General features: G+C 38.8%; 1 protein-coding gene across 7 annotated transcripts; it reads left to right on the plus strand.

The window, feature by feature from the left end:
• Positions 1-234: 234 nt before the first annotated feature.
• Positions 235-24,752, plus strand: LOC114154408 (endophilin-B2-like). Of its 7 annotated transcripts, none has more exons than XM_028033479.1 (14): positions 235-352; positions 1,424-1,565; positions 3,275-3,286; positions 4,261-4,389; positions 8,101-8,234; positions 9,569-9,661; positions 9,774-9,785; positions 12,586-12,648; positions 14,667-14,690; positions 14,888-14,977; positions 15,746-15,846; positions 17,595-17,609; positions 20,183-20,384; positions 22,400-24,752. In XM_028033479.1, exons 2-14 carry the CDS (start codon positions 1,487-1,489, stop codon positions 22,505-22,507), a joined length of 1,062 nt encoding a protein of 353 aa, XP_027889280.1. In that variant the 5' UTR covers positions 235-352; positions 1,424-1,486; the 3' UTR covers positions 22,508-24,752. The 7 variants fall into 7 exon arrangements, with proteins under 7 accessions (XP_027889280.1, XP_027889273.1, XP_027889274.1 ...); XM_028033472.1 differs by lacking the exon at positions 235-352 and adding an exon at positions 382-976; XM_028033473.1 differs by lacking the exons at positions 235-352; positions 9,774-9,785 and adding an exon at positions 383-976.
• Positions 24,753-27,948: the final 3,196 nt, after the last annotated feature.

The following is a 27,948-nucleotide window of genomic DNA, read 5'->3' on the forward strand; positions in this document are numbered from 1 at the left end:
TGCATTCAGAAACCTAACAGAGTCTTAATGGGAAGTGTCAGCAGGTTAGAAAGACTGCACACTGTATATTTGTTGACAACCAGGGACAGGCAAGTCAAGAACTGTGACACTGTATGAGTACCACTAACTGTATTAGTTAGTGGTACTCATACAGTTCACACTCACAGACAGATACGTTTTTGGAGAGTTGCAGATCATAAAAACAGCAAGGTTGGTGAGGTGTGGGTGTTCAAGGTACAGGGTCGACAACTAGAGATGAAAAGGAGGGCCATAGTCGAGATCAGTCAAGAGTTCCAGTGATAAATCGTGTTCACAGGCGACATTGTGTTGAAGAGAGCGTAGCGAGGTCGAGGTAAGCTCTTGTTAAATATGCAAAGATTTTCACTTAAAAGTGACCAAACTGGAGAGGAATAATAGAGGACATGTTGGACAAAGGATGTTGAATGTGTAACAGGAGGGGAGGAGAGAAGAAGAAAACCATGGAAAAGTTTCATGGATGGATGTACAGTAGTGGAGCGGGATTTGCATAGACATGAATAAGGGATGTGACAGGGAAGGATGATGGGTATAGAGATGGATAGCGACCCCTAAAGGAAGTAGATAAAAAAAAAGACAACAAACTTGTGAAAATCCTTGTTTTTAGGATTTTGTTTTTTAGTGTTTCGGTGGAAGTGAATAGCTGCTACAAGTGCCGGAGAAAAATCACCACAAACTCACAATTATTATTATTTTATTATATATTTTTTTAGTAAACCAGCCAGTTAAAAAAATGCCTTTTGACGTAATGAGAAGCTACGCGCAAGACTGTCACGTGATTTATTTTTTTTGGCTAGAGCCATATTTTTGTAGCTACTGCTGTAAGAAGCTACCTCTAAAGCAAAACCAGAGGCTTGCAGCTTCGCCTACCAACGCCATGGATTTCAACGTGAAGAAGTTAGCCAGCGGTGCGGGGCTGTTTTTCACGCGAGCCGTCCAGGTATTTAAACGCTGCGGCGACTTGGCTCGCGCTTCCTTCCACTTTGCCCACCAGCTGTTACGTTTCAGGACGTCTGACTCTGCAGTTCATCTTCGAAACACACCTCATTATCACAACTAGCAGGACATGTTCTCAATATTCAGGTTTTAGCTGTGCTATATTCAGTTGTAGGCCGACGAAGCAGAGCTGTACAAATGTCACGGTCGGTAATTTTAGCCACACCATTACTAATTAACGAAGTGTCTTTTATTCACTTTTTCATTTACTCATTTGGCAACAACTGTATGGTAAAAATGATAAACATGAGCACAAGCAGGTCGACACCATGATAGTAAGGGATGTGGAAATTATTAATGAAACTTTGAGTCTAAGTTATTTCTTAGCATGTGGAGTTGACATTGGTTGACTTGCAACAGGGTGTTTGTTCATGGTTGTTTGCTGTTTCAGTATACTGAGGAGAAGCTGGGCCAGGCGGAAAGGACAGAGTTGGATGCTCACTTTGAGAACCTAATGAGCCGCGCTGACTGCACCAAACACTGGACAGAGAAGATCTACAGACAGACTGAGTACCTGCTGCAGCCCAACCCAAGTATGATTACTATGTGGTGAAGTGTCATTACATAGGGAAGTACTACCTGAGCTCATGGTGTCTTCGAGCTGGACCACTGTAATGTCTAGGGATGTCTGCAGTATTGCGTTGATTAGGGTGGCACAGTGACAGTCATGGGGTTGTTGCCTTTTTGGTTACTCAGAAATAAGCGTCTTAGTTTCCTTCTGAACGTTATTGTCAGTTTGTAAAAAATAATTTAAGCTACAGACTGTTGTAACGTCAGTGTCTATATTTTTCAGATTTGTGCCATATTAAAAATCATCAGATGCTTATCAAGTTCAAAATTACCTCAAGCTAACCTCAAGTGTACAAATGCATACTGCAGATTCTAAACTAATTTATGAAACTAAAAGTAACAGAAATATTGGGAAGCTGTGTGTGGGAAAGAAAGTACACCCCTGCTGTATTCCTCTTAAATGCCAAAGTTTTTAAGATGGAAAGTAGTTCTTAATTAATTGATAATTAACAAGTATGTGTACCTATATCAGGCAGTAGTTTTGGCAGTTTGGTGGTCTGAGCCATATACGTTCATCTTAGCAAAAGGGCCAATGAAGAAAGGACATCAGCAGAACCCTTAATGAAGCAACTGTTGCTGCACATCAATCTGGGATGAGTTATAAGGCCATTCCCAACCAATTTGTGGAAAGCATGCTAAATGTTGGAGTTGATGACAGAACATAGAAAAGGACCAAACCAACATAACATATTTGGAGAGGTTGCTAATACAGAAGCATGAGTTAAGTTTGCAGATTTTGCAATTTAGTAAAATGCAAAATCTTTTGAGCAACGTTCTTAGAACACATGAGACCAAAGTTGGGTGTAATGCTATGTTTGTTGAAAAACCAAACGCAGTGAATCAGCAAAAAACAGTTCTTGCCAGCTGTCTAGCATGGTGGTGGAGGAATGATGATGTGCTCTTGGCAACCACTGAACCTGAGTAGCTTCCCATCATTTAGCTGTCAGTGAATGCCTCTGAACAGCACTCTGTTAAATGCAAGAACAACTGTTTTACTATTGAATCCGGGCTGAAATTGGATTGCGCGACAGGACAATGATCCCAAGCACATCAGCAACCTGCAGTAGAGTGGATATGATAGCCGGGTACGTCCAGCCCCTCACCTGACTGAAATGCTCTGAGTGGAACCTAGAAAGTTTCTCTGTTAACTTATAATATTGGTCATTCTTTAAGGTTTCTAAAAAAAACTGGGAAATGTTCAGGATTTTTGTAGTTAATGAAACATTTTGCTTCCCATTAAAACGCACTGTTTTACAGTCACATGACATATGACTTGAAAGGAAATTGTTCATTAAAGAAAATTCTGCAAGGCTTTCATCCACAACAATATGATAAACTAATAGTCATCCAGAAAACAACTTCCTAAAGTTACTGCTGCTGACGATGGTGCTACATGCCATTGAATTCTAAGGTGTACTTTGTTGTTCTCTCATACTATTTTTCTATTTTGTCTTGATCTTTATTTAATAAATGTTCGTGCTTTGCAGTACTTTTACACCTGATGTTAGATTTTCATAATATTGGAATCTGATTGATTACAAACTTACAAATGAAAGAAAATTTACTATTTTCCCTTCCTGGCTATGGTTAATAATGTTGATCAGGCTGTATAGGGTGAGATGTAAGGACAGAGAGCTCTAACTTGTCATCTTTTTGACTCTTCATGCCACAGTTGATCATACTGGTGAGTATCCTGCCTTCCAATCCCCATGTAGTGCTCTGCTGTGGAAACCTTTCATGCTTTGCATCATTAGCGTAAAGGAGTAATCAACAGGAACAAAAATGCTGACATTTTTGTGATGTTGAGATCAAATACAGATTTTTCACTGAACGATCAGGAACATCAGAGTGACCGTTGAATACTGAAAGAGAGTTATCTCAGGACAAAGGCTGCTATTTCACACAGCTAATCAGACAAAATGTTTCCTTGGGACCTTTTCCACTAAACCGATCTCAGTGCTGACTGAGCACCAGGCTTCTTCAAATTTGCTTAATACAGACTCCTACAGGAGATTCTTCCTGCCCACAGCCATCACCATCTGCAATGACTTTTTGAAGAGTCTTGGATACATCAGTGATCACATGTTCTCTCCCATATGAAGGGATTATGGAAAAAGAATATCTCAGATTTTTAAATTCAACCCACATCTAGACAATATTTTTGATTTTCCATATATCTGTACCAATCTGTCTTAGTCAGTGATAACAAATCAGAACTGCAGTTTCCTTTTCAATATGTGGTTATTTGATAGTTTATTGCCTGCTGAGAGAACAATATGTAGAACCGAACAGGTGATCAGTGATGTATTTTGTTTATTGTTAATTTAACTGACTGAATAACAATTTTTTTTTATCAAAGTTACTAATAAATTAGTAATAGTAAATTATCTCTAAATTTGTTAACATTTTTAAACAAAACCTTTCTTGCTTGTATAGTCTGCTAAAACCACTCTGACAGATTATGCGCCACATGCAGAAACAAGTTTGTTTCAGAATAAAGTTGGTTAAAGTGTTGCTGGAGTTTTCACCTCACCATGCGCCTTTTAAAGTAGGTGAAGTTGTGCCAGATGTCTTTGGATCTCAGTTTGTAATGAGTAGAAATGAGAGTAAAGAATAACCTGTCTGCTTCATAAATTAAACTCAGGATTTTCCCTGCAGGTGCCAGAATTGAGGAGTTTCTCTATGAAAAGCTGGACATGAAAGCACCCTCCAGGGTTGCCAACGCAGAGCTGCTGGGTCAGTATATGGAAGATGCTGCGAAGGAGTTTGGGCCTGGTACACCGTACGGTGAGTGTATTATCTCTGAAGGGCCTGAAGGGTAGATTGCAACATGCTACCAGTGGTTTCTTGAACTCTGGTTTCTGAACCTCAAAAATGTCTGTTATGTTGTGTTTAGCTGTGTCCCTGCTTTAACACACCCGACTGAGTAGGAGATGAGTAAGTCACTAAAAGAAACTCCACAGACTTCATCAGTCCTGAGCTGTTGGCTGATGCTGTAGTTTTGTGGCTTGAGTGAAGACAAAAGCATGTTCCTGCAGGTGGTTGAAACCACAGATAGGAGCGGTAACACTTCATTAGACCAGTGGTTCTCAAATGGGGGTACGTGTACCCCTGGGGGTACGTGGAGGTACTGCAGGGGGTACATGAAGCTTTTCAAAATATCTTTAAAAAATCAGTAGGCTCCTCATAATAAGTCTTGGGAAAAATTATTTTGTGAAAAGTTCGATAAAATATAAATGTGTGTTCATGCACTGAATTTTATATTCAGTATTTAGTTTCAATATCCTTTAAAATAAAACGGTTTGACTGGTTTTATACCTTCCTGGTGGTCACCGTCTTCTGTTTTTCTTTTTTGTTTAACCATGCAATGTTTGCAATATGGATGTATTTGTCAGGTTCACTGATATAAGTTGTTTGGCTTTAATAAATCAGACAGTGATTTTACAGCACTGTACCCCTTTTTAATTCCAAAAATGTTTTGCCCGTGTCAGGGGGTACTTGACTAAAAATATATTTTTAAGGGGGTACATCACTGAAAAAAGTTTGAGAACCACTGCATTAGACTAACATGAAGGAGGCTTTATAAATGTTTGACTGTTGTCATGAGATGCCACTTGGTAAATTATCACACTTCTAATGCAAAGTTGATACTTTTAATGAAATTTTAATGCAACTTTGCTTTAAAATTGTAATTATTACCAAATAATGCAAAGTTGACACGTTTAATGCACTTTTATCACAATTTCTATTGAAACTTTGGATTAAAAATTTCACTATTTACTTCATGACACTTCATGATAAGTCATAAACATTCATGAAGACTCCTTCATGTTTATGAGAGGTGCTATGTCAGTCTTATTCACACCACGTCAGTGAAATTGTTAACAAAGGAGCTTCTCAGCACACAAGAGTACTGTGGAAGAAAACTCTTCTTTTGTTGAAATATTAAAATTTAAATTTATGAAACGTAATGTTGACATAAAATATCATTCTAACAAAAATATTATCATCGCCGTTATTGAATATTTCACTTATCCAGGGTGACAGAAGATCAAGGCTTTCTGATGCTCTTGCCTCAAACTGGCTCTAAGATCTTTTTTTAGCATAAAAGCATTTATGCTGCTGCTTGTTCAATGGATGTCCTTCCTCTCTACATGTTGCTTGCACTGTTTTCGACTACAGGCTGTAAATAGTTTTTCCCGTCTGTGTAAGTCTGAGGATCAATAGAGCTTTAAATGAGGTTAGCTGCTCTCTGTATTCTGCTGCAGCATCAGTAGGCATGTAGCTGTCACTAGGGAAAGCTATTGCTCCAAAATTCAATAAGAGATTCTGATTTATGCATGAGTTGTGCAACCCTAGTACTTCAGCATCTCGGTATCTTTTAAATAAATGGACTGAAAATTCAGATTAGCTCAAACTCTGACTGATGCCACAGTTTTTCTAGGTTCTATTAATTTCTTAGAAAGTGGGGATAAATCCTCCACTTTTCACAAAAAGTGAGGATTTTTGTCAATAAATAAATGTTACATTTATGTATCTGTGGTCTGCGTTAAAATATTAGCATTTATGGATCCCCTGAAGCAATGAAGACAGTTCATTGGAAGAGATGAACTGTCTTTAAGGCCAGATACCATACCATGCCAATACAATTATTTTAGTTGTTGGTTTTCCTGTGCTTAAAGTTACTTTATGTAACTTCTATAAAGTTTATGTATTTGTTAAAATATTCATCATGTCATGACAGTATGTTAGGAGATCAACAATCTGTAAAAAGATGGATCTCCTCTACATCCTTTCTGAGGGACTTGTTGGCTTCTGAAGAAATGCACAGCTCCCAACCAAAAACAACCAATCAGAGCCAGGTCTTATGTGGCTTTACAATTTGTTAAATGAATAAACCTTTGAAGTACAAACATTACTTGTTTCTTCAAACTTTAGTCAAATAAACAACAGTAACCTAAAGCCAACATCAGGATAAGCTGTTTCTCATTGGAAGAGATGAACTGGCAACTTTTTCTTATGCAGTTTGGGTTATTGTGATGCACATACTAATTAACCACTGATTAAAATTGACCAATGACAGTCGAAGTCAAAGAGGAGGGGGAGGTCAAGGGAATAAGAATTCTCAAAAATGATTTTTCTTTCATTAATTAATGAAAACTAAAAAAAGAAGATAGATTTAACTTTATATTAGTCTCTGGATTTTTAACAAACAGCACATTGTTTAGACTTCAAAAGCTCAGTAAAAATCCAATAAAGGGAAAAAGGAATATCAATATTGGCCAGTAAAAGCCTCAGCACATTTCTGATGATGACTTTTGGCCTTCACTTGCCCTATCTTCTTAAATATGTCCGTTTCTAGTTAAGGGCTCTTCAAGGGTCATTATGGATCTGCTGCAGGAATAGAGCTCTGCCACGTTGTGCTACCATTGTTGTTTTTGTTGTTTTAAAAAAATAATCTTTTGCACAATGGTGACACCTGCTGGAGCAACTCCATCCCTACATTTAGCATCTTCATAGGAATACACTAGTCTAGGAGTGGCGAATCATTTCATCATTAAGAGCCAAATTAATTAATCACCATAAAGAGGTACGCAGCGATTTCAAGACTAGCTTTGTACCACATTTCTGAAATGTTTTTGTTTCGTGGGACTCCTAATGGTGTTTAGGTTTTACAACTGTCTTTGGGTTTGGTTTGTACTCTGTTCAACTATTTCATGTGTGTCAGTAAGAACAGCACAATGTTTAGACTTAGCTTGTTAAAATGTTGTAAAAACTCATTCACAGGCATACAGAAAACTTTTGAGCTTTGTCTGACAAACTGCCAGATGTGGAAGTGTCTCATGCAGGACATTTTTTAAACATGTTTGACAATTTACTCAGATTTGTATCTATTTGAGGGTATTGTGTTGATCATTCAGATATTTTACTCTGTACTTTAAACATTATTTTGGTGCAACATCCCAAGATCATCACTGGCCTCTTTAAAAACGTCCTGGATTTCATCCCTGCTCAGGGGTGAATTTAACGTAATGTTTAACATAAATATTAATATTCAAGATGGGTTTGGTGCACAATAATACATATTAATAATTTAAACTCTCAGAAGTCTCTGATTCTTTCTGATTTTTCTCACTTACTTTCTGGTTTTTTTGCTGTTGAAAAATTGCTCCATATCTCAAATCCATGAACCGCAAAGTGCATCGACATGAAATGATGCAGCCAATAGAAATACAGATACCTGTTGGGAAAAGCTGGACCATAGAAACAGATTTTATTCCTAAGTGGTTCAGCCCACATCTGTCACCTAAATTTTCTTCTCCTAGACAGACAACTTACCAGATGTTCACCATCTGCGCATTGTGCATGTTACGCTGCTCTAGTGATGCAGCGTAAACCTGAAAAAAATACAAAGCAATAAATGAGGAATTAGACTTTATATTAACTGCAGTAGCACTGAATCAACTGATTTGTGATATTTCTTTGGTTTTGTTGCAGGGAGCACTTTGCTGAAAGTTGGGGACTGTGAGAGGAGACTGGGAGCAGCAGAGAGAGAGTTCATTCAGACCTCAGCCATCAGCTTCCTCAATCCACTCAGGAACTTCCTGGAAGGAGACTGGCGAACCATCTCAGTGAGTGTGGAACATTGTGGTAGTCACTGAGGTTTATCACCTGGCTTAAGTGTTTGGATGATTTCTCAATTTTACATTTCGATACCCACTTTGATAACAGGTTCATTAGAGGAATAGCAAATGATGAATTTACCATGAGAAAAAAGAGTCAACTCGTATAGGACTTTAGGAAGTGTGTGTCCCATTATCTCTGATATAAAACTAATACAGCACTTCAGAAGAAGCACTTCATATATTCCAGTGAGGACAGAGTTAATCCTCCGTCATGCAACTGCAGGGTTTCCCCCAGAAAACTTGCCAAGCCCGGTGGTCAGGGCGCCGAGGCGGTCCACCGGCGGTCCACCCTGTTTTTGTATTAAAAGATGTGAAGTACACAGGAAATGTAAAAATATTACTGTAATTATAAAACATCACCAGTGAAACACTATTTAAATCTACAACTAGTCTTTAAAACAACAAATCAAAAAATACAATTAAAATGAATATTAATTATTTGCTCTTCTGTTTAATCCAAAATAAGTCAGCAGCTCCATCAGGCCCCCAGAGCTTCAGGGGCCCCATAAATGCTAATATTTTAACACAGACCACAGATACATAAATGTAACATTTATTTACTGAGCATATCAATGCTGCTGAATTTGATTTAATGGTTTCTCTATACATAAATTAAAATATTTTAAATTGTTTAACATTTAAATGTAAGATTTTAAGGAGCTGGCAAGTTTACTTTGTAAATGTTCAAAGAATAATATTCATAGGTAGATTGTTTTGTTACCACAGCAACAATCTGATGGTATGAATTTAATCTTTGATATTGAGGTCTGTTTGTTCACAAATACAAATTAGTAAACTGCAATTATATCTGATTGCCTTTTAGGTTGGTCAATTAATCTACTTAATTAATCTTTTTTTAAATTCTTTTTATTATTGAAATTAATGAATAGATTTTCTTTTTTAATTATTTATATAAATGAACATGTATATCTGGGCATCAGTTCAGAATTTGAAGCTCAAGCACTCCTGGGTTATGTATGAAGCAACGATCCAGATTTGCCTAGTCAAACCCTGGGCTGAAATTCAATAAATTGCTGTTAAATTACTTTAAATAGGCCGTTTATTCTTGAAAACCTTTCAGATTACCTAATTAAAACAGTTCTGTAACGTTCCCTTAATAAATGAAATCATCATTTAAAAAAAAACACATTTTATATTTCTTTAGTGTTTTGAAATATTAAAGTGTGACCAAAAAAAAAGCAAAAACAAAAGAAATTTGAACGGGTGTTGTCTTGTTGCAGTAGCTGGGTGCTTAGTCCCTTTGTGATGTTTTTGTACAGAGAGAGCGCCGTCTGCTGGAGAACCTTCGCCTGGACCTGGACGCCTGTAAAGCACGTGTAAAGAAGGCCAAGGCGGCCGAGGCCAAGGCAGCGGTGAGCCCCGACTCACTCCCACGTCCCCTCAGCTTTCCCTTTAATCATTCTAATAAAAGTGTGTGTTGGTTTCAACCATTACTAACTGTCTTCATATTGACCATCTTTGCAGTGCGAGGGTGCAGTAAGTATTAACAACTGCTTTATATGGTGCACACCTTGAGTTATTTTTTCAGTCTTACTAGCTTCGATGTGCAGTGCTACTTCTATTGGCGAAAAGACAAAAAAAAAAGAAAAAAGAAAGCCTTAAAAAGTCAAGGCAGTGGACTGAAAAAATATCCACAACCTCAAGCTGACTCTTTTGTTGTCTCCATTGACTCTACGTCATTAGAGTCTTAATGACTGACGATGTTTGGATGAATCATGCTTATTCTTTATATGCTTTTACCTGCGTGCCTTCTTTTGTTTGCTGTTCTCTTTGTTTATTTTAATTCCTTTTTAGATTAGGATTTAGTGACACCTAAGGCATTGCTTTGGTGCCCTTCTGTTCTGACGGTGCAAGTTATCGAGGTAAATTGGTAGCAAAATGGCAGGAACTTGGAGATCTCAAACTAAATCTTCAAATTAATGAACTATTAAAAAACTGTGCACCTGCATATAAAATGCAAAAAACTTTAGTATTTACACAAATTATCATGATTATAATTTTTTTCCATAATCAAACAGCCCTACTTTAGATTCTGTTCAAATGCATTTTACTTTTAAAAAAAAGATTGCAAATTTTCTTAAAAAGAAAAAAGTTCTCACTGTGAAAACTCTCATTTATTGCCATAAAAAAGGTTCTGTCACTAGATGGCAGTAGAGCCATATAAACCTTGTTTATGTTACCAGGCTTTTAGTAGAAAGAGGAATTGGACTTGTCAACACAGCAGTTCTCACCAGAGCAGATGCCTGAAGTCTTAACTAGATCACAGGTTAGAAATGCAGGACAAGTCTTGCTCTTTGTTTTCCTTCTGCTGTTTTTATTTGACGTGAGAATATTACAGATATGATAGCTAAGCACATAAACACACTTATTTTTAAAAGCCTTTTTTGTTGATGTTTTACAGAATAACCACAGGAGGTAGATTATCAAATAACGTCCCATTTTTAAAAAGCACATCTAAAATGCCTTCAACAAAGTCTGAGCAGGGAGTACAAAAATGTCAGTTATTTGTTGTTTTGTCTTGATCGTTGGATGGATGTTTTTCTTGGCTCTAACAAAATGCCTTTCGATCCGAATGAAGCAGCTGCACATTCTCCATGTTCTTAATTGAGTGGAAGAACAACGCTGGCTAGAGATCAAATGAAGTATTGTAAGGATAGCAAAAAAACAGATTTCTGGAAGTTGTCACTTTCCAGAAAAGTGAGCTTAAAACAGGAAACGGTGACTTTGTTCCTTCATCATCACCACCTCTGCATCCATGCTACTTTATGTGTCAGGGAATTATTTATAACCCATCCTTGTCCTGTACTTGTACAAAATAAATCAGCTGACCAGCCATCCACTTATTGATTGTGTATTTTGGCCAGAATTACAGCCAGTTTTCCCTTTTTTGTTTGTTTTCTTTTTTTTGTTTTGAATTAATTTATTTTTGTAATTCATAATTGTTATATTGTTTTTTTTTAAATTAGTTTCTTTATTTGAAGAAATATGTTTTTTTATGTGATGATGAAACCATTACTTGGCTGGCATGCTTGCATGTGCATAATAAAAGCACAGCCTGCAGTTTCAGACTGGAGTAGTAAGGTCAGTGAGAGACTGACTCACTGGTTTCAGTAATGTGGCAGCTGTTGTTTGTATACAGTGATTGCATCACCTCTCTACACCTTTCTTTTATTACTTCAGACACACCTAATATGAAAGTATGCTGGCTGTTGTAAATTCCCCTCTTTTTTTTCTCCCTTACAGTTAATCTGTGTAATTCCTGTGAGCCGATGTCACTTTAAATTAGACCTGAATTCCAGGACTTCTATATGCACCTTCAGAGGAAATGTAAACCTAAATCTCGTCTTTAAAGATGGTTTCTATATGCATTAAATTAAATTAAGTCTTTAGACTGAACTTTTTCATATTCAGTGATGCAACAACTGCAAACTCCAATAGCTCTTGTAAGGTTTTTATGTGAGTGAACAGCACACTGTAGGGGCAGAATTGTAAGGTGGATGGAAAATCATACTTGGTTTTCTTTTTTGAATGCGTAATTGAACTCTGATACAGACCAAAGAAGCAAACTCTGGTCGTCCTACAAACCTCAGTCTCAGTTTGGTTGAAGTGAACTCTGGCGTGGTTCAAATGCATATGTGAACACCAAGTGGACCGGAGAACAACCAACGACCATCTGCTCTGGACCCCACAAGTCTGGCCTTTATGGAAGAATACGAAGAAGGAAAACCTTGTTGAAAGCAAGCCGTCAAGCATCCTATTTATATTTCATCTCAAGTCATGTAGAGGTCAACTCGCACATATCTGGAAGAATTAGGTTGGTTAGATTAGACTAAAACTGAACACACTACAGTAGAACATGTTTATGCATGAACATCTTTGTTTCAGTAGGTACCGCGAGTCTGGTTAGAGTTTGCAGGAAAATGGAAAATAAAGGGCAGAACTGGGAAAAAAGCCGTTAGAGGATTTAAGATGCCGAAAAATGTGGTGGAGGTTCACCTTCCATCAGGACAACTGAACATGTGCAAGTTAAAACAGACAAACTAAGTGAAAGGTGCTTCTGATTACATATGCTTGACTGACACTTTAAAATACATTTACAATCCTGCAATGGTTTCCTTCTGTTTCACAATCAGGCATTGCTTTGTGTGTTTCTCACATAAAACAGCAATACACTATAGCATAGTTTGTCGTTGTAACGTCAATACCTTTGCAAGGCAATGTGCAGATTGAATACTCAGCAGTACAAATGATGAAATAATAATTCTGATTTGTGTAGGTGGCCCCAGATTTTCAGGAGACCAGACCTCGCAACTATGTTCTTTCTGCCAGTGCCTCTGCGGTAAGAAGACACTTCCTCCTCACCAATTTTATGAAGTTTGAATGCCACATACTACAATGACAAATCTATGCTGGATATAGGAGAAGCCACTGCTTATGTCTCCCAGACTCCTAAAAATACCTAATATTTTCTCTCTGTTCCTTGACCTTACATTATATTATGTCAGTTGTAAATGGGATGTGAAGCTTGGCTTCAGCATTGAGAAGGGGGTGTGTCCATACACAGAGATTAGTTCACTCTGCATGCCAGTGTAATGCTCTCTAGCATGCTGACATTTAGAAAGTTGTCATAATATTAACAGAAAATATGCAGCAGCCCAGTTAATGTTGTACATTTACTTAGTAGGAAGCCATTCCACAGTAATCCTGTCAGTATAAACTCTAATCTGATGCCTGTGTCTATGTTCCCAAGAAGTACCGTGCTGGGACACGTTGTTACCACCCTCTAAATTAAAGCAGCATAGCTCATATCACAGTCCTGGTGTTAAACAATAAGAACGGTTGTCATCATCACGGATGATGGCAACCATGGAGTTGGTTGTGATTTCAAAGAAATATTTTGAATAATTCAGTATCCTCCCTCTGGTCTTTTTGAGTCAGTCCTCAAAAGCCTATTTGCTGTTTGTATTTTGGTGCTAAAAATGCTCAAATTTTCATATATTTGTCTTTTACACATTTAAATTCAGTTTACTGACAATTTCTCATAAAAATGTAGTAAAACAGGAATGAAAGCCTGTGTGTTAGCTGGAATGAAGGTCTCTGGCACAGAAACGTTTGTTTTAGTTTGCTAACAATGTCCTATTTAATCCATCTGTATTCCTGCTCACATCTGCCACTGCTGTGTGTCCCGGCTGATCCGACGATAGTAGATGGGCTAAGGCCCCATTTAGCTCTTCAGTTAATCCGTAACATTTTTGTTGCGATCCAGCCGCTCATTTACACACCACCCGTGACCGGACTCTCTCGCCCGAGCACTTCTTCAAACCAGGTCTATGAGTCAAACTTTTCTGTATCACCCACCACAGAGGTGTGAAGTGCTCCACATGCACAGAGCTGTAGGGTTTATTCTACGCATGCACGGGCAGCTAACAACAAAAACAATGGCGGATTGTACTGTGCTGTGTTGCACTATTTAACCTGCTCCATTTAACACAATTCTTGATGAGGAATATATGAGCACTTTGTTTATGGGAGACATGTTACTATTTACAATTATATAGATACTAAGGGTGAAAAGCATATTCAATGACCTAATAAAATTACAGCGCCATCCAGTGGCTTCACATGTCAAGTACAGGTGACTCAAGTTGCCATCTAAACATGAAACTTTTTCCCAATTGACATCCGAAAATACGGGCAGTTCCTAAATCAGCTAACGGCAGTAACTGAGTGTTTGTAAGGCTATTTTTATTTCTTTTGAACTGTAAGACCTCCAGCTAATATCTCTTTAATCTGAGAGGAGTCGCAACAGGTCAGCGACTTGTCCTTCAGTGGACGGATTGTGTCCTGAAGGTGGAAGAAAACTGTCCTCAGAAAGTTTTAGATTGCACTAGTTACTGGTGCATAACCACCAGTAGCTAGATCTGTTCAGATGGGATTAGATTTGATGTTAATCCCAGGTCTCAACAAGCACATCAGTTATTTCCTTCTGGCTTGTGGTCAAAATGCAGGCTTAAAGGTTGTGATTGTGTAGCGCAGACTGCTTTGACTTGTCTTGACAGTCACCAGTTTGTAATGAAGATGACAGATGGGCTCAGTTTGTGTGGATACTGGTATTGTACATTGTGGGAATGAGCAGCGGTGTTTTGTCAGTGTCCTGGAGAAGCTGGCTGGGAAACAAATCCTTAATTCTCTGTAGTGCCTACCAGACTGTGTGACGAACTTTCCATTGCTGCTTTCATTTTCCTTGTTGCCTAGAACTTTCCCAAAGGAAAAATAAATAATGGGCATGGGACAGAAGCTGGATTGTCTTGCTGAAACTTGTTTTTCTTTTCTTGACTCGGCGTATCGATCAATCAGCTCTGGACTGAGGAAGTGGAAAAAGTAAGTACATCTGTTTGGTCATTATATACAGTTTCGTTCCGCTTTTTTTTTTTTTTTTTTTTAACATACCAGGCTAAACAAGCTTTGTGTTTTTAGCGCAGTTCTAACAGGTGTGAATATGGAGCATCAGAGTTTCTACTTGGTTTCGACTTATTAGATTTGCCTAACAAATGAGCTGATCTGGTTTGATGTTTCAGGCTGAACAAGATCTCAGGCTGGCTCAGACGGAGTTCGATCGGCAGGCAGAAGTTACACGGCTGCTTTTGGAAGGCATCAGTAGTACGCATGTAGGTCAGCCACCAGATTACTGGTCCCACACACACACCCTACTGATTCTGTTTCATTCATTATAGAAAAACATTTAGGTTGAAGGGGTTTTCACTGTTGCTTTCCTAATTTATTGAATACCTCTTCAGTTTACAGTTTGCATTTTGCATGTCTAAATGCTCTTAACACAGCCCTGAGTTCTACTGCTGTTTTCCTCACTAATCAAACTTATTCTGGAGTATTTTTCTGACCAGACTTCTTGCTCGAAGATGATAATGCCCCTCCTTTTTTTTCCTTCCAGTTTCTAAAAATGTGTCAGACAGTTCTTGGTCCAATTTTGGAAGTTTCTGCATCTCCTTAGATGTTTGCTCTGCTTGATGCCAATGATGTAACCCTTCTCAAACAGATTAACATCTTGTCAACCACAGGATGCGTCTTTCCACATGGTGGTTTAAGAAACAAGACGCTCCTCGTTGCATCAGCTGGGGTTAAATAACTTAAAAAACTAACTCTCTAATAATTTGTGGCCTAATAGTTAAAAAGGAGCTTTATAGGAGGCTGGTATCTATGTGCTTAATTTAATTCAGCTTTTTCTTGGCCAGGTGGTGTATTTCACTGCTGGTGTTTTCTCCATAGACTAACAAGGGAGGCCCACTAATACTGCATCTAATCAATTGGCATGTTTTTAATGCATAAAATCTACTCTGCTCATAGTTTAGTGTTAATATGAGCAGAATAGTCATAGTTGAAATAAAAAGGAAGTAACTGTTGTACTGTTGTCTTGACAGGTGAACCACCTGCGCTGCCTGCATGAGTTTGTGGAAGCTCAGGCCGCTTACTATAAGCAGGGTCATCTTCATATGCTGGAGCTGCAGAAAGAGCTGGGAAGGTGAGAGACAATAGAAGAGCGGATCCCAAAGCACAGCTGTTCCCCGTCACATGACCAAAGAGTTTAACTGCAATCAGCTTGTGAACTTTGTACCCAAGCAAAAAGGCACATAGTTTAGAATGTTAAAGATTAAATGCTAACTTAATCAGCTTCAATATGTTTTATGACTCCAGGTTATATTAACTGAAGATGCTGGAAGAGGGTGTGTCTGATTGTGTATTTGTGGAAATTTTGGCCATGAATTTCATGACGGGGATCATTTAACACTCCGTCCTGTGCAGCAGCTCCTTCATGCTGCAGGAGTTCGGTGCTGCTCAGCCGTACAGAAATGGACTCGTCGGTTTTCATTTTACTGCTCTCAATCTTTGCATCCTGCTTGATCTAGTTCATGTCTCTAGCTGTTTGGTTTATCATTTCTCCCTGCAACACTATGACCAACAAATAAAATACAGTATGTGTTACTGTGCTTAATAAGCCACATTATTATTGCAATAAGGAACTACAATCCTTAAAAGGTCAAAAGACAGCACTGACTCAAACAGGAGAAACAATAGCAGCAATGCAACTGTCTCTGCACCTCCTGCTGTTTTTGAGCATTTTGAGGTTTTTCTGCAGAACATTCCTTCATTAGCTCCTGTATCATTTATTATAAAGCACTTTATAAGCCAGGGCTCCCTCAATCGGCTCCAACTGGTCCGGAGTGCTGCTGCTCTCCTGTTGACCAACACTTGGAGACCCAGTCCTTTATTCTCTGCACTGACTCCCAGTGCATTTTTGGAGTTTGCTTTAAACTTTTAATTGTTGTTTTTCAAGCTGTTTGTGATCTTGCACCTTCTTATTTAAGTGACTTCAACAAGCACATTACCTAGTTGTATCTTTTCCGTCTGCTGATCAACATCTTCTGGAAGTCCCCAGGTCAAAGTTCAAACAGCAGGCTAACCATTCATTTGCTGCAGCTGGTCCAAAGCTGAGGAATTCATTAACTTTTGATTTGCAGACCATCAGTGATCTAAAATTGCCTTTAACACATAGTCGCACTGTGACACTTCTAATATTTTTACAGATTTTGATTGTTTTTATGTGTTTTCATTCTAGTCTATTTTTCTGGAACTGCACTAATATATGCACTAATGGAAAGCACTTTGGTTCAGTAGTGACTGTTGTAATAAAATCAGATTGATTGTAATTCTGGTTTACTGAACATTTTCTAGTCAGTTCTTAAGCTATGGATCAAGTTATTCTGTACTACAGCACAGTGTTGTGCAGAATAACTGCGGATTTGAAAAACGTCATTTTTAAGTTGAGATTCTTTCAAAACTCCTACTAAACCTCTTTAATATTTTGGCCCTTTAACTTTGTATCCTGAGTGTTCATCCAGGGGAGTCCATAGAAGTGTTATTGGCATGAACAACAGGAGGAATTCCTCACACTTTAAAAACAGTAGCCTACTAAATATTGCATCACAGCAGTCTTTTGCAACTACGTCAGTTGTAGTTGTCTGATATATTCTCCATCTCTAACTGTTTAACTGAGTTTTTCTACCTCACTTTGATTTTGCAGCAGGTAATTCTTTGTTTTATGTTCTTGAAAATAGTTTAATTTAGTTTGATTAATTTCTTTTCAATTAGTATCAACATAAAAATATTCTTGGATACATCCTCTGTGAGGCTGCTGATAAGGATGTTGGCTTTAGTTCCTTTTTCTTTACCAAATTATGACAAATCATTTCTACTGTTTTATGCTTTCAGTGCTGATGAGGATGTGTGAGTATCACTCTTTTATTAATTTATTTTTCTCTTTTTAACATCTTTACCTGATCCTACTGCAGTGTATCTGCTCCCAAGAAGTATTGGACCAGTTGTTGCCTAGTGTTAGTCCCTTTGGGGATCCTTGTTTGTTTTACTGTCTCCTGCATCCACTGCAGCCAGTTTTTTTTCTCAGCTCATCTGACTGATCTAAATCAGTGTCACATCCATATGAAGAAGTCTGCTCATGTCGAAATGTTTGTGTTTTTTTTAAGTTGTTGAATTGATCGTTTACGATAATTTAACATGATTTTCAGTGTCATTGTTATCACCAAATGTGGACTGTATTTAATGGGTTAAAATAATCACACTACTACTGGAGGCCAGATTAATGGCATTCAGAGTAAATACCTGACATAATTGTATTTTTTAAGTATGAGTTTAAAATCAAAATATCAGTCATCCTGGCAATAATGTCTTTAATTCATGTTAGTAGTCTAATTAACTCATTGGATGCATCAGTCTTCAACAATAAATGTAGCTGAGCACCATCAGTATCAATATGGCAACTCTATTCACACCTACCTTAAGTGAAGCATCCTAATTTCCAAGCACTGCTCCCTGTGGAACACCGTAAATGTAATCTCTACACCGTGTTCCAAATTATTATGCAAATTGGATTAAAGTGTCATAAAGATGAAATTTTTAGTTGTGCTATTAAGTTTATAGATGGTATTGTGTGTCAGGGCTCTTTGAATCACTATGATTAATTTCAGAGCTGGTTGATTAGTTTGTCTGGTGAGCTCAATTAAAGGAAATCTGCTTAAGAAGGATGTTCCACATTATTAAGCAGGCCACAGGTTTCAAGCAATATGAGAAACAGAAAGGATCTCTGCTGACCAAAATCATCAGATAGTGTAGTGCCGTATGACAAGGTATGAAAACATTAGATATTTAATGAAAACTGAAGCGATATTGTACTGTGAAGAGATTTGCAGCTGATTCAGAACAAAGATGGTTTGTACAGATAAAGGCAGAATGAGGAAGGTTTCTGTTAGACAAATTCATCAGATTAAGAGAGCAGCTGTTAAAATGCTCTTACAAAGCAGCAAATAGTTATTTGAAGCTGCTGGAGCCTCTGGAACCTCAAGGTGGAGGATCCTCCAGAGGCCTGTGGTGCATCAACCTACTATTGGGCCCCTAACCAGTGGGCCCAGCTGAACATGAAGATTCATTTTCAAACAGACTTGTTCACTGATGACTGCTGTGCAACTCTGGATGGTCCAGATGGACACAGTAGTGGATTGGTGGTGGATGGTCACCACGTCACAACACGGCTGTGACATCAGCAAGGAGGTGGTGGAGTCATGCTGTGGGCTGAAATCATGAGGAGAGAATCATTGGTCGGCCCTTCAGAGTCCCTGAAGGTGTGAAAATGACCTCAGCAAAGTATATGGACTTTCTGACTGATCACTTTTTTTCATGGTTCAAAAAGAAGAGCCGGACCTTCTGTAGCGAAATTATCTTTATGCATGACAATGAATGCTGTAAGGAATACCACTGTGCCATTGGTTGCTATGGGCATAAAAGGGCAGAAAGTAATGGTGTGGTCACCATCCTCTGACCTCTGACCTCAACCCTATTGAGAACCTTTGGAGTTTCCTGAAGCAGAAGATCTGAGGGTGGGATGCAGTTCATATCAAAACAGCAGCTCTGGGAAGGTTTTCTGACATCCTGCAGAGAAATTCAAGCAGAAACTTTCCACAAACTCACAAGTTCAATGGATCAAGAATTGTGCTGTGATATCAAAGAAGGTTCTATGTTAACATGTAACTCTGTCTGTTAAGATGTTTTTGATTGAAATAACTTTTGATTTTAGTACATGTGACCACTTAATGCTGCACATTCAAAGAATGACCGTTTGCAGTTCTTTATAATCCATAAAATGTTTAGAAAATCTGCTGTGCATAATAATTTGGAACATTTTGCATTTTGAGTATTTTATTTTTGAAAAAAATACTGTTCTCATTAGGAGCTTTGTTCAGTAAAACTTGATTTATACTGTAATAGTTCATGACTTGAAAATTATACTGACCATCATTTGCATTGACCATTTAAGAAAATCGGAGAAAATATCACTTGCATAATCATTTGGAACATGGTGTAAAGCTGCACCCAAACACCAGCAGGACAGACACATTCAATAAATTAGAATATTATTGATGATCAATTTAACTATTAGAATAGCTTTCCTGAGGAAAATATGACATTTAGGGTTAGAATATTACACCAGATCATTAAAAATATTTTTTGAAATAGAAATATGAGCTTAAGGAAAATTATGTTTAATGCATTCTTAAAGGCTATTTTCAAAAGGTACTTTTGATTAATGCCAATGTATTGATTAGGGATGTGCGTCTGTTTTGCCATGTACTGCTGAGAGCAGCAGTACATGATTTCCTCAAGTTTCTATGACGCATACTTTCACAGCTGGGTGTGTTGAGCTCTCTGATCGGTTTGGTTTTTCATATTTGAGGTACATGCATACTGTACCTCATATTTGACCATCGTGTGTGCCTCCTGCTCTTTAGGCTTCCCAATGCTTTTGCACTGAACTCCACTCACTCCGTGGCTGCTGCAGCCGGCGCGTCAGAAGGCACAGAGAGCCCAGTGGAGACGGAGACACTGAAGATTGAAGAAGTCCAGGCACCAGCTACAGGAACCCGCAAAGCCAAAGTTCTGTATGACTATGATGCTGCTGATTCGAGTGAGCTCTCCCTTCTGGCTGATGAGGTGAGGACTTCTCATCTGCCTGCTGCAAATGATCTTTGATGATAATAATAACATAGATAAATAGGTTTTATTTATAATAGATCTCAAAGGTCAAAGATTACTACTAACTTTTGATGGAAAAGTACATTATAGTTAGAACTGTTATTTTCAAAGCAGCTCAGTATGAAAAAAATAGAACCATGGAGTAGAATTACTGCAAGATGCAAGCAGGATGTCATTCATTTAAGCAAAGGGCATCAAAGAATGTCCAGCTGTCAGAACCTCAATCTGAAGCAAACCTTTGCTGTTTAGCAGCAGTACAGTGATCTAAAGCCCAACAGCAAGTCTACCTCTGAGTGACTCAGACTGAATGAAGATTTTAAAGTAGCCATAATCTGAGATGCTGTGGTCCGACCTTAAACAGCCGGTTGATTCTCCTAAACCCTCCAGTTTAGCTGAGTTAAAAGCAAATCTGCAAAGGAAATTCTCCACAACAATTGAACTCATTGCTAGTTATTGCTGTCAAGTAGCAAGGCACTTTTATTTATACAGAGCCTAGTAGTTAATAAAAAGAGAACATGGTTTGGATGTTTACTCAGGTTATCTTTGATAATAAAATATGCTTGCTCTGAAACATTGTAACTGTGAACAGAAATCAGCTGTATTTACTTGATAATTCAATCTTTTTTCCTTGCTTGACTTTTATAGAAATGGCTTCTTACATAACACCTTGGGTGGAGCAGTTTGTCAACTAATCTGCAATTTTCCCTTGGAGATGAATACGATTCTATTCTGTTGTGTTCTATTCTATTCCAGCCAGTCTCTCATTAAGATCATTTTTGATCAGACTTCAACAAATCAAACCAGATCTGTTTCATATCCTTGGTCTGTATGTGCCAGTGATGGATTTTATGTTTGCCATTTCTTCTTTTGGCCTCAGTTTGTGTAGTTTCTATATTCATTTATGAACACACATGGAAGCTTTAGTTAAACTACTTTGTTTAGATTGAAGAACAGTAGTCCACTTTCAAAGCTGATATCAGATTGTTATTCTTTCTTTGTTATTTGACAGTAGGGAGATTTGGGACGAAGGATTTACAGGGTGGCTGAAACACTGCAAGGAAGCGAAAGAGACTCATAAACTCTTGATAGACCTAGAGAAAACAAATGTGACGCAACAATAGAGCACCACAATGTTCTGAGTAAGCCTAGGAACTGCTGACTCAGATCTGGAACCAAATTCACAAAACTAAGGAGGACATGTGTTTGTGGAAAGCACCTAAAAACAGGCAGATATCAAAACATGTCACAAAAAACTCATGATCCAAAATAAAAACCTGGAGATCATGACTGATTGTAGTCCAAGCACCACTAGATGCAGTTTGAAGATAATATTTATGAACATGAACGCTCCTGTTGGACTTTCCCACAATTGTGGGTGTCATAATCTCCAGGTTTTGTGACATGAATGTTGCCTGTTGTCATTGTTGGAGTTGTGCAGTTAAGCTGCCTCTGAACTCTTAGATCCTTAACATGATAACACAGGAGGATCAAACATTACCTGGATGAGACATTCAGAGTGACAATAATGGAAAGCAAACTGGTTCTTCTGCAGAACCGGTTGAGGACTGGCTCCAGCAGCAGCCTTGGCTGACCACAGGAACTGCTTCAGTAGCAACGCTTTAGAGAGGAGAATAGAATAGAAATATCCCTTTGTTGTTGATCAGTGGGAAAATTGTTCATTGTTGTCATACTCCTGCACAGCTTAGAGAGAGCGAACAGTGAGTATAAAATCACCGAGATCAGCATGAGCCATCAGGGACAATGAATGGAATGAAAACAAAGTTTGAACATGTGCATCGTTTTTTATTTCATCAGAGATAAGAAGTTGTTTCATCACCCTACTGTGAAACTTCAGCTGCTTCTCATCTGCTCTGCCTTCGGTTGATTGGCAGCTGAGGCCCTCATCCGTCTGGGCTCTTAGCTGCCCGCTCTGTATGCCTGTCCTAAAATGCTCCCTGTGTTCTGTGTTTCAGCTGATTACAGTTTACACGGTGCCAGGAATGGACTCTGACTGGCTGATTGGAGAGAAAGGAAATCAGAAAGGAAAAGTGCCTGTCACATACCTGGAGCTTCTGAGTTAGAGTGCATGCATGTGCATGAGTGTGGACGGGCACGACTGAAGCTTTCACTTCAAAGGAAGTCACACTTGCACTAGCGAGTAAGCTTCAGTAAACACTCCACTGCAATCCCTGCACACACTCCTCAGAACAATAACAGAAGGTCTCAACATAGTGGCACTGTTACAGTGAGAGCAGGAAACTCCCTGGCTGGGATCAGTCACATTCCTCCTAGACCAGGTTTGGTGATGTCATAACAATGTTGTCATTGATATTCTTCTATTTATTGAAGTGCATGTCAGATGTTTTAATCAGAGGATTTCTGATGCTAACTTATTTGTTTTTCCGAGTGTTTCTTCATGTTTTTACAGACCTTCCAACAATCTGGGAAAAACCTCCCAAAAATATAGAGTGATGTGAAAGTGTCTTCCCCTCTGTTTTTTTTTTTTTTTTTTTTTTTGCAGGTAACATATGTAAACACAAAATGCAATTTTTAAATGAGGGTGTTTATTATTACAGGTAGGCCTGTGGTGATAAACAAATCAATTAATTGCACGATAAATTAAAATGAGCTCCATACTAAAATGAGGGCTATAATAATCGCTTGTTTGTTTTCGTCCTGTCCTCTGACTCTTCCTACCAAAGAGACTAGATGACTAAAGTCTTCACTCCGGTGCTTTACTCTTTCCCTCTCGTTTCCTTGGTAGCATGTGTATGAGCTAGAAATTTGACATGAATAAATTACGGCGTTCGCTTGGCTGGATGAGGGCAAGTGACCGTCTCCTCACCGCTCAATGTTACAGCTGCAGCCTGGCAGTGCTTTAGATCCAAGCTGAATGACCGCGGTGAACCATTGAACCTGTGGAGCCGCTGCGTTGTAAAACAGCAGCAATTAAACAATACAACCAACATGACTGCACCTAAAATGCACTGATGCAAGTTTCCTTGAAAGTTCACCTCTGGATGTCAGTAGAAAAATAAACTGACCAAGTTATTGGTCAGGGCCATGCCGGTTTTGATTTTTTTTTAAAAAATTCTTCACATTATAATAAACATTTTTGTTTAAAAACTGCATTTTGTGTTTACTTGTGTTGTCTTGGATATTTAAATTGGTTTGATGTTCTGAAACACTGAAGTGTGGGAAACAAAAGACTTGGAAATCAGGGAGGGGGCAAACACTTGTTCACCCCACTGCATACTTCTGCTTTTTCTAATATGTTTGTTCTGCATTAGTGAGTTTAATCTGAAACTGTCCATCTTTACATGAAACAGTCCTGGACATCAGGCCTGCAGTTTCATGTCGGTTCATTCAGGTTAACAATAAACGCAGTGAATCCCAGGTGGGATTAAATCCCCCCTGGTTAACGTCTAGATTTCCTAAACTACCATAGATTGCTTTACAGGAGCAACATGTCTGATTTGACCTTTTCTGGAAAACACTAAAACGATAACAGCGTTTACTTTTTAACTTTTTTTTTTTTTTCATCCATAACAAACTCAAACCTTCCACTGAAGCAATTAATTTGCAGTGGAAAAGGGCAGATAATTGTCCTCATGAGTTCTTTTCCACTCCTGACTGTTGAGAGGATGATTTGCCTTAACTGCTGATAAAGATGAAAGTCTTGGCAATACCGCTTGCTTCTTACCGTTCCACCACACTACAGATTCCCACCTGAGGAACAGTCTGCACCCCTGTTCAGCAAATAACAGACTGCCTTACAGTGACAGAGGGCCGCTGCTCACAGAATGTTTTTTTTTTTGTGCAAGTTTGTCACATTCAAGCCACAGCCAGCATGCAAGTGTCCCTTTCCTTCATTGTACCAGTTCTTCTTCAGGTGGTTTGTCCTTTTAGTGTTTTCTTTGAACACCTTCTGGCCTGTTTGACTCGAACCTTACAGTGTCCTCAGTCTTAGTGCTGCATGTGCTGCAAGCTGCTGTAGTCGCCTGTCCTGCTGGAAGTGTGTGAGAGTGAATAAACAATGTGAGACTTAAACTTCTTTGCACCAAACCTCACATCCAGTCTGCGTATGCATGAACCTTTCTTACCTCCTAGTCGCCGGTGTTACGAGTTTTAGTGAAATAAGCAGAAGGCCGTCTTCACTCCAGACGTCGAGACAGAGGAATGTAACCACCTTGTCCTTTGAGCCTCACTTGTTTTTGCTTTTTAACAAATGTGCTACTGATGTAAATTTATTTTGCTTGAGTTGATTTGCCTCTTGCTATGTGAATGAGCAAAAATAATTTAATAAAATACATAATTTATTTGAAACTGTCTCCTTTTTTGTCGTTTGCATTTACACTATCACTGAAATATATTCACTAAATCTGTCTCTGCACTTCCTGTAGCCATCAACAAACTTCTGGCTTGATTCTGTCTGGATAATTGACCAACCTTCTTATAAGAAATGGTAGTAAATTCATATTGGGTTGTTTCCTTCGTGTGCAGCCTTTTTAAATTCTAGTCAACATGTTTGAGGTTTCAGTCACCCGGCCTCAAACATGACTGGAATTGGGTAGATTTTCACGGAATTGGGAACTTTTGTTTAAAAACTGCATTTTGTGTTTACTTGTGTTGTCTTGGATATTTAAATTGGTTTGATGTTCTGAAACACTGAAGTGTGGGAAACAAAAGACTTGGAAATCAGGGAGGGGGCAAACACTTGTTCACACCACTGCATACTTCTGCTTTTTCTAATATGTTTGTTCTGCATTAGTGGGTCCATCTTTACATGAATCCGTCCTGGACATCAGGCCTGCAGTTTCATGTCGGTTCATTCAGGTTAACAATAAACGCAGTGAATCCCAGGTGGGATTAAATCCCCCCTGGTTAACGTCTAGATTTCCTAAACTACCATAGATTGCTTTACAGGAGCAACATGTCTGATTTGACCTTTTCTGGAAAACACTAAAACGATAACAGCGTTTACTTTTTAACTTTTTTTTTCATCCATAACAAACGCACAAGGATCACAAGGTGATTCCCAATTCACATCAAAACCCAGATGTGTTTTTGGGTTTTGATTGTGCTGCTCAGACTCCTAAGTCTCATCCACGTGACCCAAACTAAGCAACCCAGGAACCATCTGAGGCTCAGTTGGTCCACATGGATAATCCACAGTGGTGATCCATGTGGGTTATCCATGTCCCCATGAATAACCAAGTGTCCTGGTCACAGAGGAAAAGCTCGAGCTAGTTTATGACGCGTACGAGAAAAGTGTTTGGTGAAGTTAAGCTTAGGCTTTTTAAATCTAGCAAAACTCAACCTTGGTGGTGGTAGCATCATGGTGCTACTCTACTGCCAGTGGTGCTGGTGCATTGCAAAGTGGATTGAACTGTCTCCAACATGTTCAGCTTTACATTGAATAAAGGCGTGACTGGTTGAAACCTGGACACAGCTGGGAGTTTGAGCAGACCTCTGTTGAGAATCTGAGTCATTGTTCTGGAAAGAAACCAGCAACAGAGGCTTTGAACTGCACTTATCTAAAAATGTCTGAAAAACCATGGCAATAATCAGAGCTGTTGTTAACAGCCAGATACTGGATGTGCAGCCTGTCAGCATGTGGGCACACAGCAGCCATTAAAGGGTTCAAGTAAGAGTTAGAACTGAACATTTGGTAGAAATGTCAAACTGGAATAAAGCTCATTAAACAGCACCAGCAGCACTGATAAATATTTAGAGGGGTTGTATTGTTTTTACATGACTGAATCATGCAACGGCCTGAAATGGGAAACTTGTGCTATAGAGGGGAACATACTGCCAGGATTCTGATGCTACTCCACGGTGTCGTCAGACGTGACCTGTTGGCATCACAGAAACCCACAATGCAACCCAAACTAACCCCATCAGCATCTGCTAGTACTGCCTAATGCATCGACGGGGACATTAGGCAGTACTAGCAACTCTTGGATGAAACCTTTAAATGTGAAGCATGAATCCAGGAAGTTTAGGTTTACGTCTTTGTTTCCTGCATAAAGTCACTCCAAAGGTGATTTTGAGCACAATTAATGACTCCAAGGGACTTTAGGAGAATTATCGCACTCACACCGCTATGAATAAGACCACTTTTTAATTGTTGCTTGAGTTAGTCATACTTGACAACACTAGCAGCATTCTGTTGATAAAATACCTGTTCCCAAGTTGACCTGCCTTCTGGGACTCGGCTTACCACTCCTTAGCAACTTTGTGTATGTTTTGGATTTGTCCCGCAAAAAAATATTCATTAACTTTGGGAAGGATTCCAGACATGTGACACATCACAAGTTTAATTTCAATCATTTCTACTAAACTGAAATTGAGCTGAAAGTGTTTTTGTTAAATAAAAAAAAATGTTCATAATGTTCTGACTTAACAGCCTGTATTGTTTTGGCCCTGGGAGCAGATGAGCTTAATGGTTCTGTTTTCCTGTTGGGATTCCAGACTCAAGGGCTTTGCTCGACAGCTGTTTATATATAATGTTACTCTTAGATTACATAGTGTAGACCTTAGTTGAACATTAATGTGGCCCTTAAAGTTAATGACTCAGAAAATATTGTTTCATGGCCTCAAAGTCCCTCCCAATCTTTGCTTTCTACTCGTCTGAGATCAGCTCCCAGGTTCAGGACCAGACATTAGATTAGTTTGTTGTTGCAATTTATTACCTCTACTTGACTTATACTTCTCCTAAAGTTATTAGATCAAGGCCTAAGGTCAACCAGATGAGCTCCTGTTTTGCTCCAGTTTCAGTTCTCTTGCTGTGGCTTGTGGCTCTAATGTGCATCAACAGTGATGATGAGTGTTTGGACCCGACTCCTCCATGAACTTTCAGCCTGAATGTCTTTCTCTGTGTTATGTTCTCAAGTCAAAGTGAAACCTCTGTGCAGCACAGTCAGAGTAAAATGCTTTGAACAGATGCCAAAGAACAGTGAGACGAGAAGAAAATCATAAAAGTTCTGAGAAAAAGGAAGAGCAGAGTGACTCAGAACTCACACTGCCGCACTAATGAAATGGAATTAAGTCATTCATCCATCCATTCATTCATTTACACTCTTGTCCCTAGTGGAGTGAGGAGGGGAGCTGGTGCCTATGTCCAGCAAGACGTTTCAGCTGTTCACCCTGGACAGGTCGCCAGTCCATCGTAAGGCATGGTCACACATATTTAAGGCATGGTCACACATATTTAATGAAAACACTCTTCAACGCCACATGCTTACCACAGTGGTTAAGTTCCATTCTACACACATGTTAGAACAAATCTTCAGCCATGACTTGCCCTGTGTGATTTATTACAGGCTATAAAATAATTTGATGTAGTGACAGAATGAAGCACATTATCCTCTCCTGATATTTTACTCATCTCCTTCCCCGAAGTGTCTCGTTTCCTCCTGCTAACCAGGCCACAGAGGAGACATCGCCGTGTCTCAGTGTTTAAAACCTGATGCAACATGTGTGAACTCGTGGTTTGAGCTTTTCTAGGAATGATGATGAT

Source organism: Xiphophorus couchianus, chromosome 12, assembly GCF_001444195.1.
Source record: "Xiphophorus couchianus chromosome 12, X_couchianus-1.0, whole genome shotgun sequence".
Taxonomy (NCBI): domain Eukaryota; kingdom Metazoa; phylum Chordata; class Actinopteri; order Cyprinodontiformes; family Poeciliidae; genus Xiphophorus; species Xiphophorus couchianus.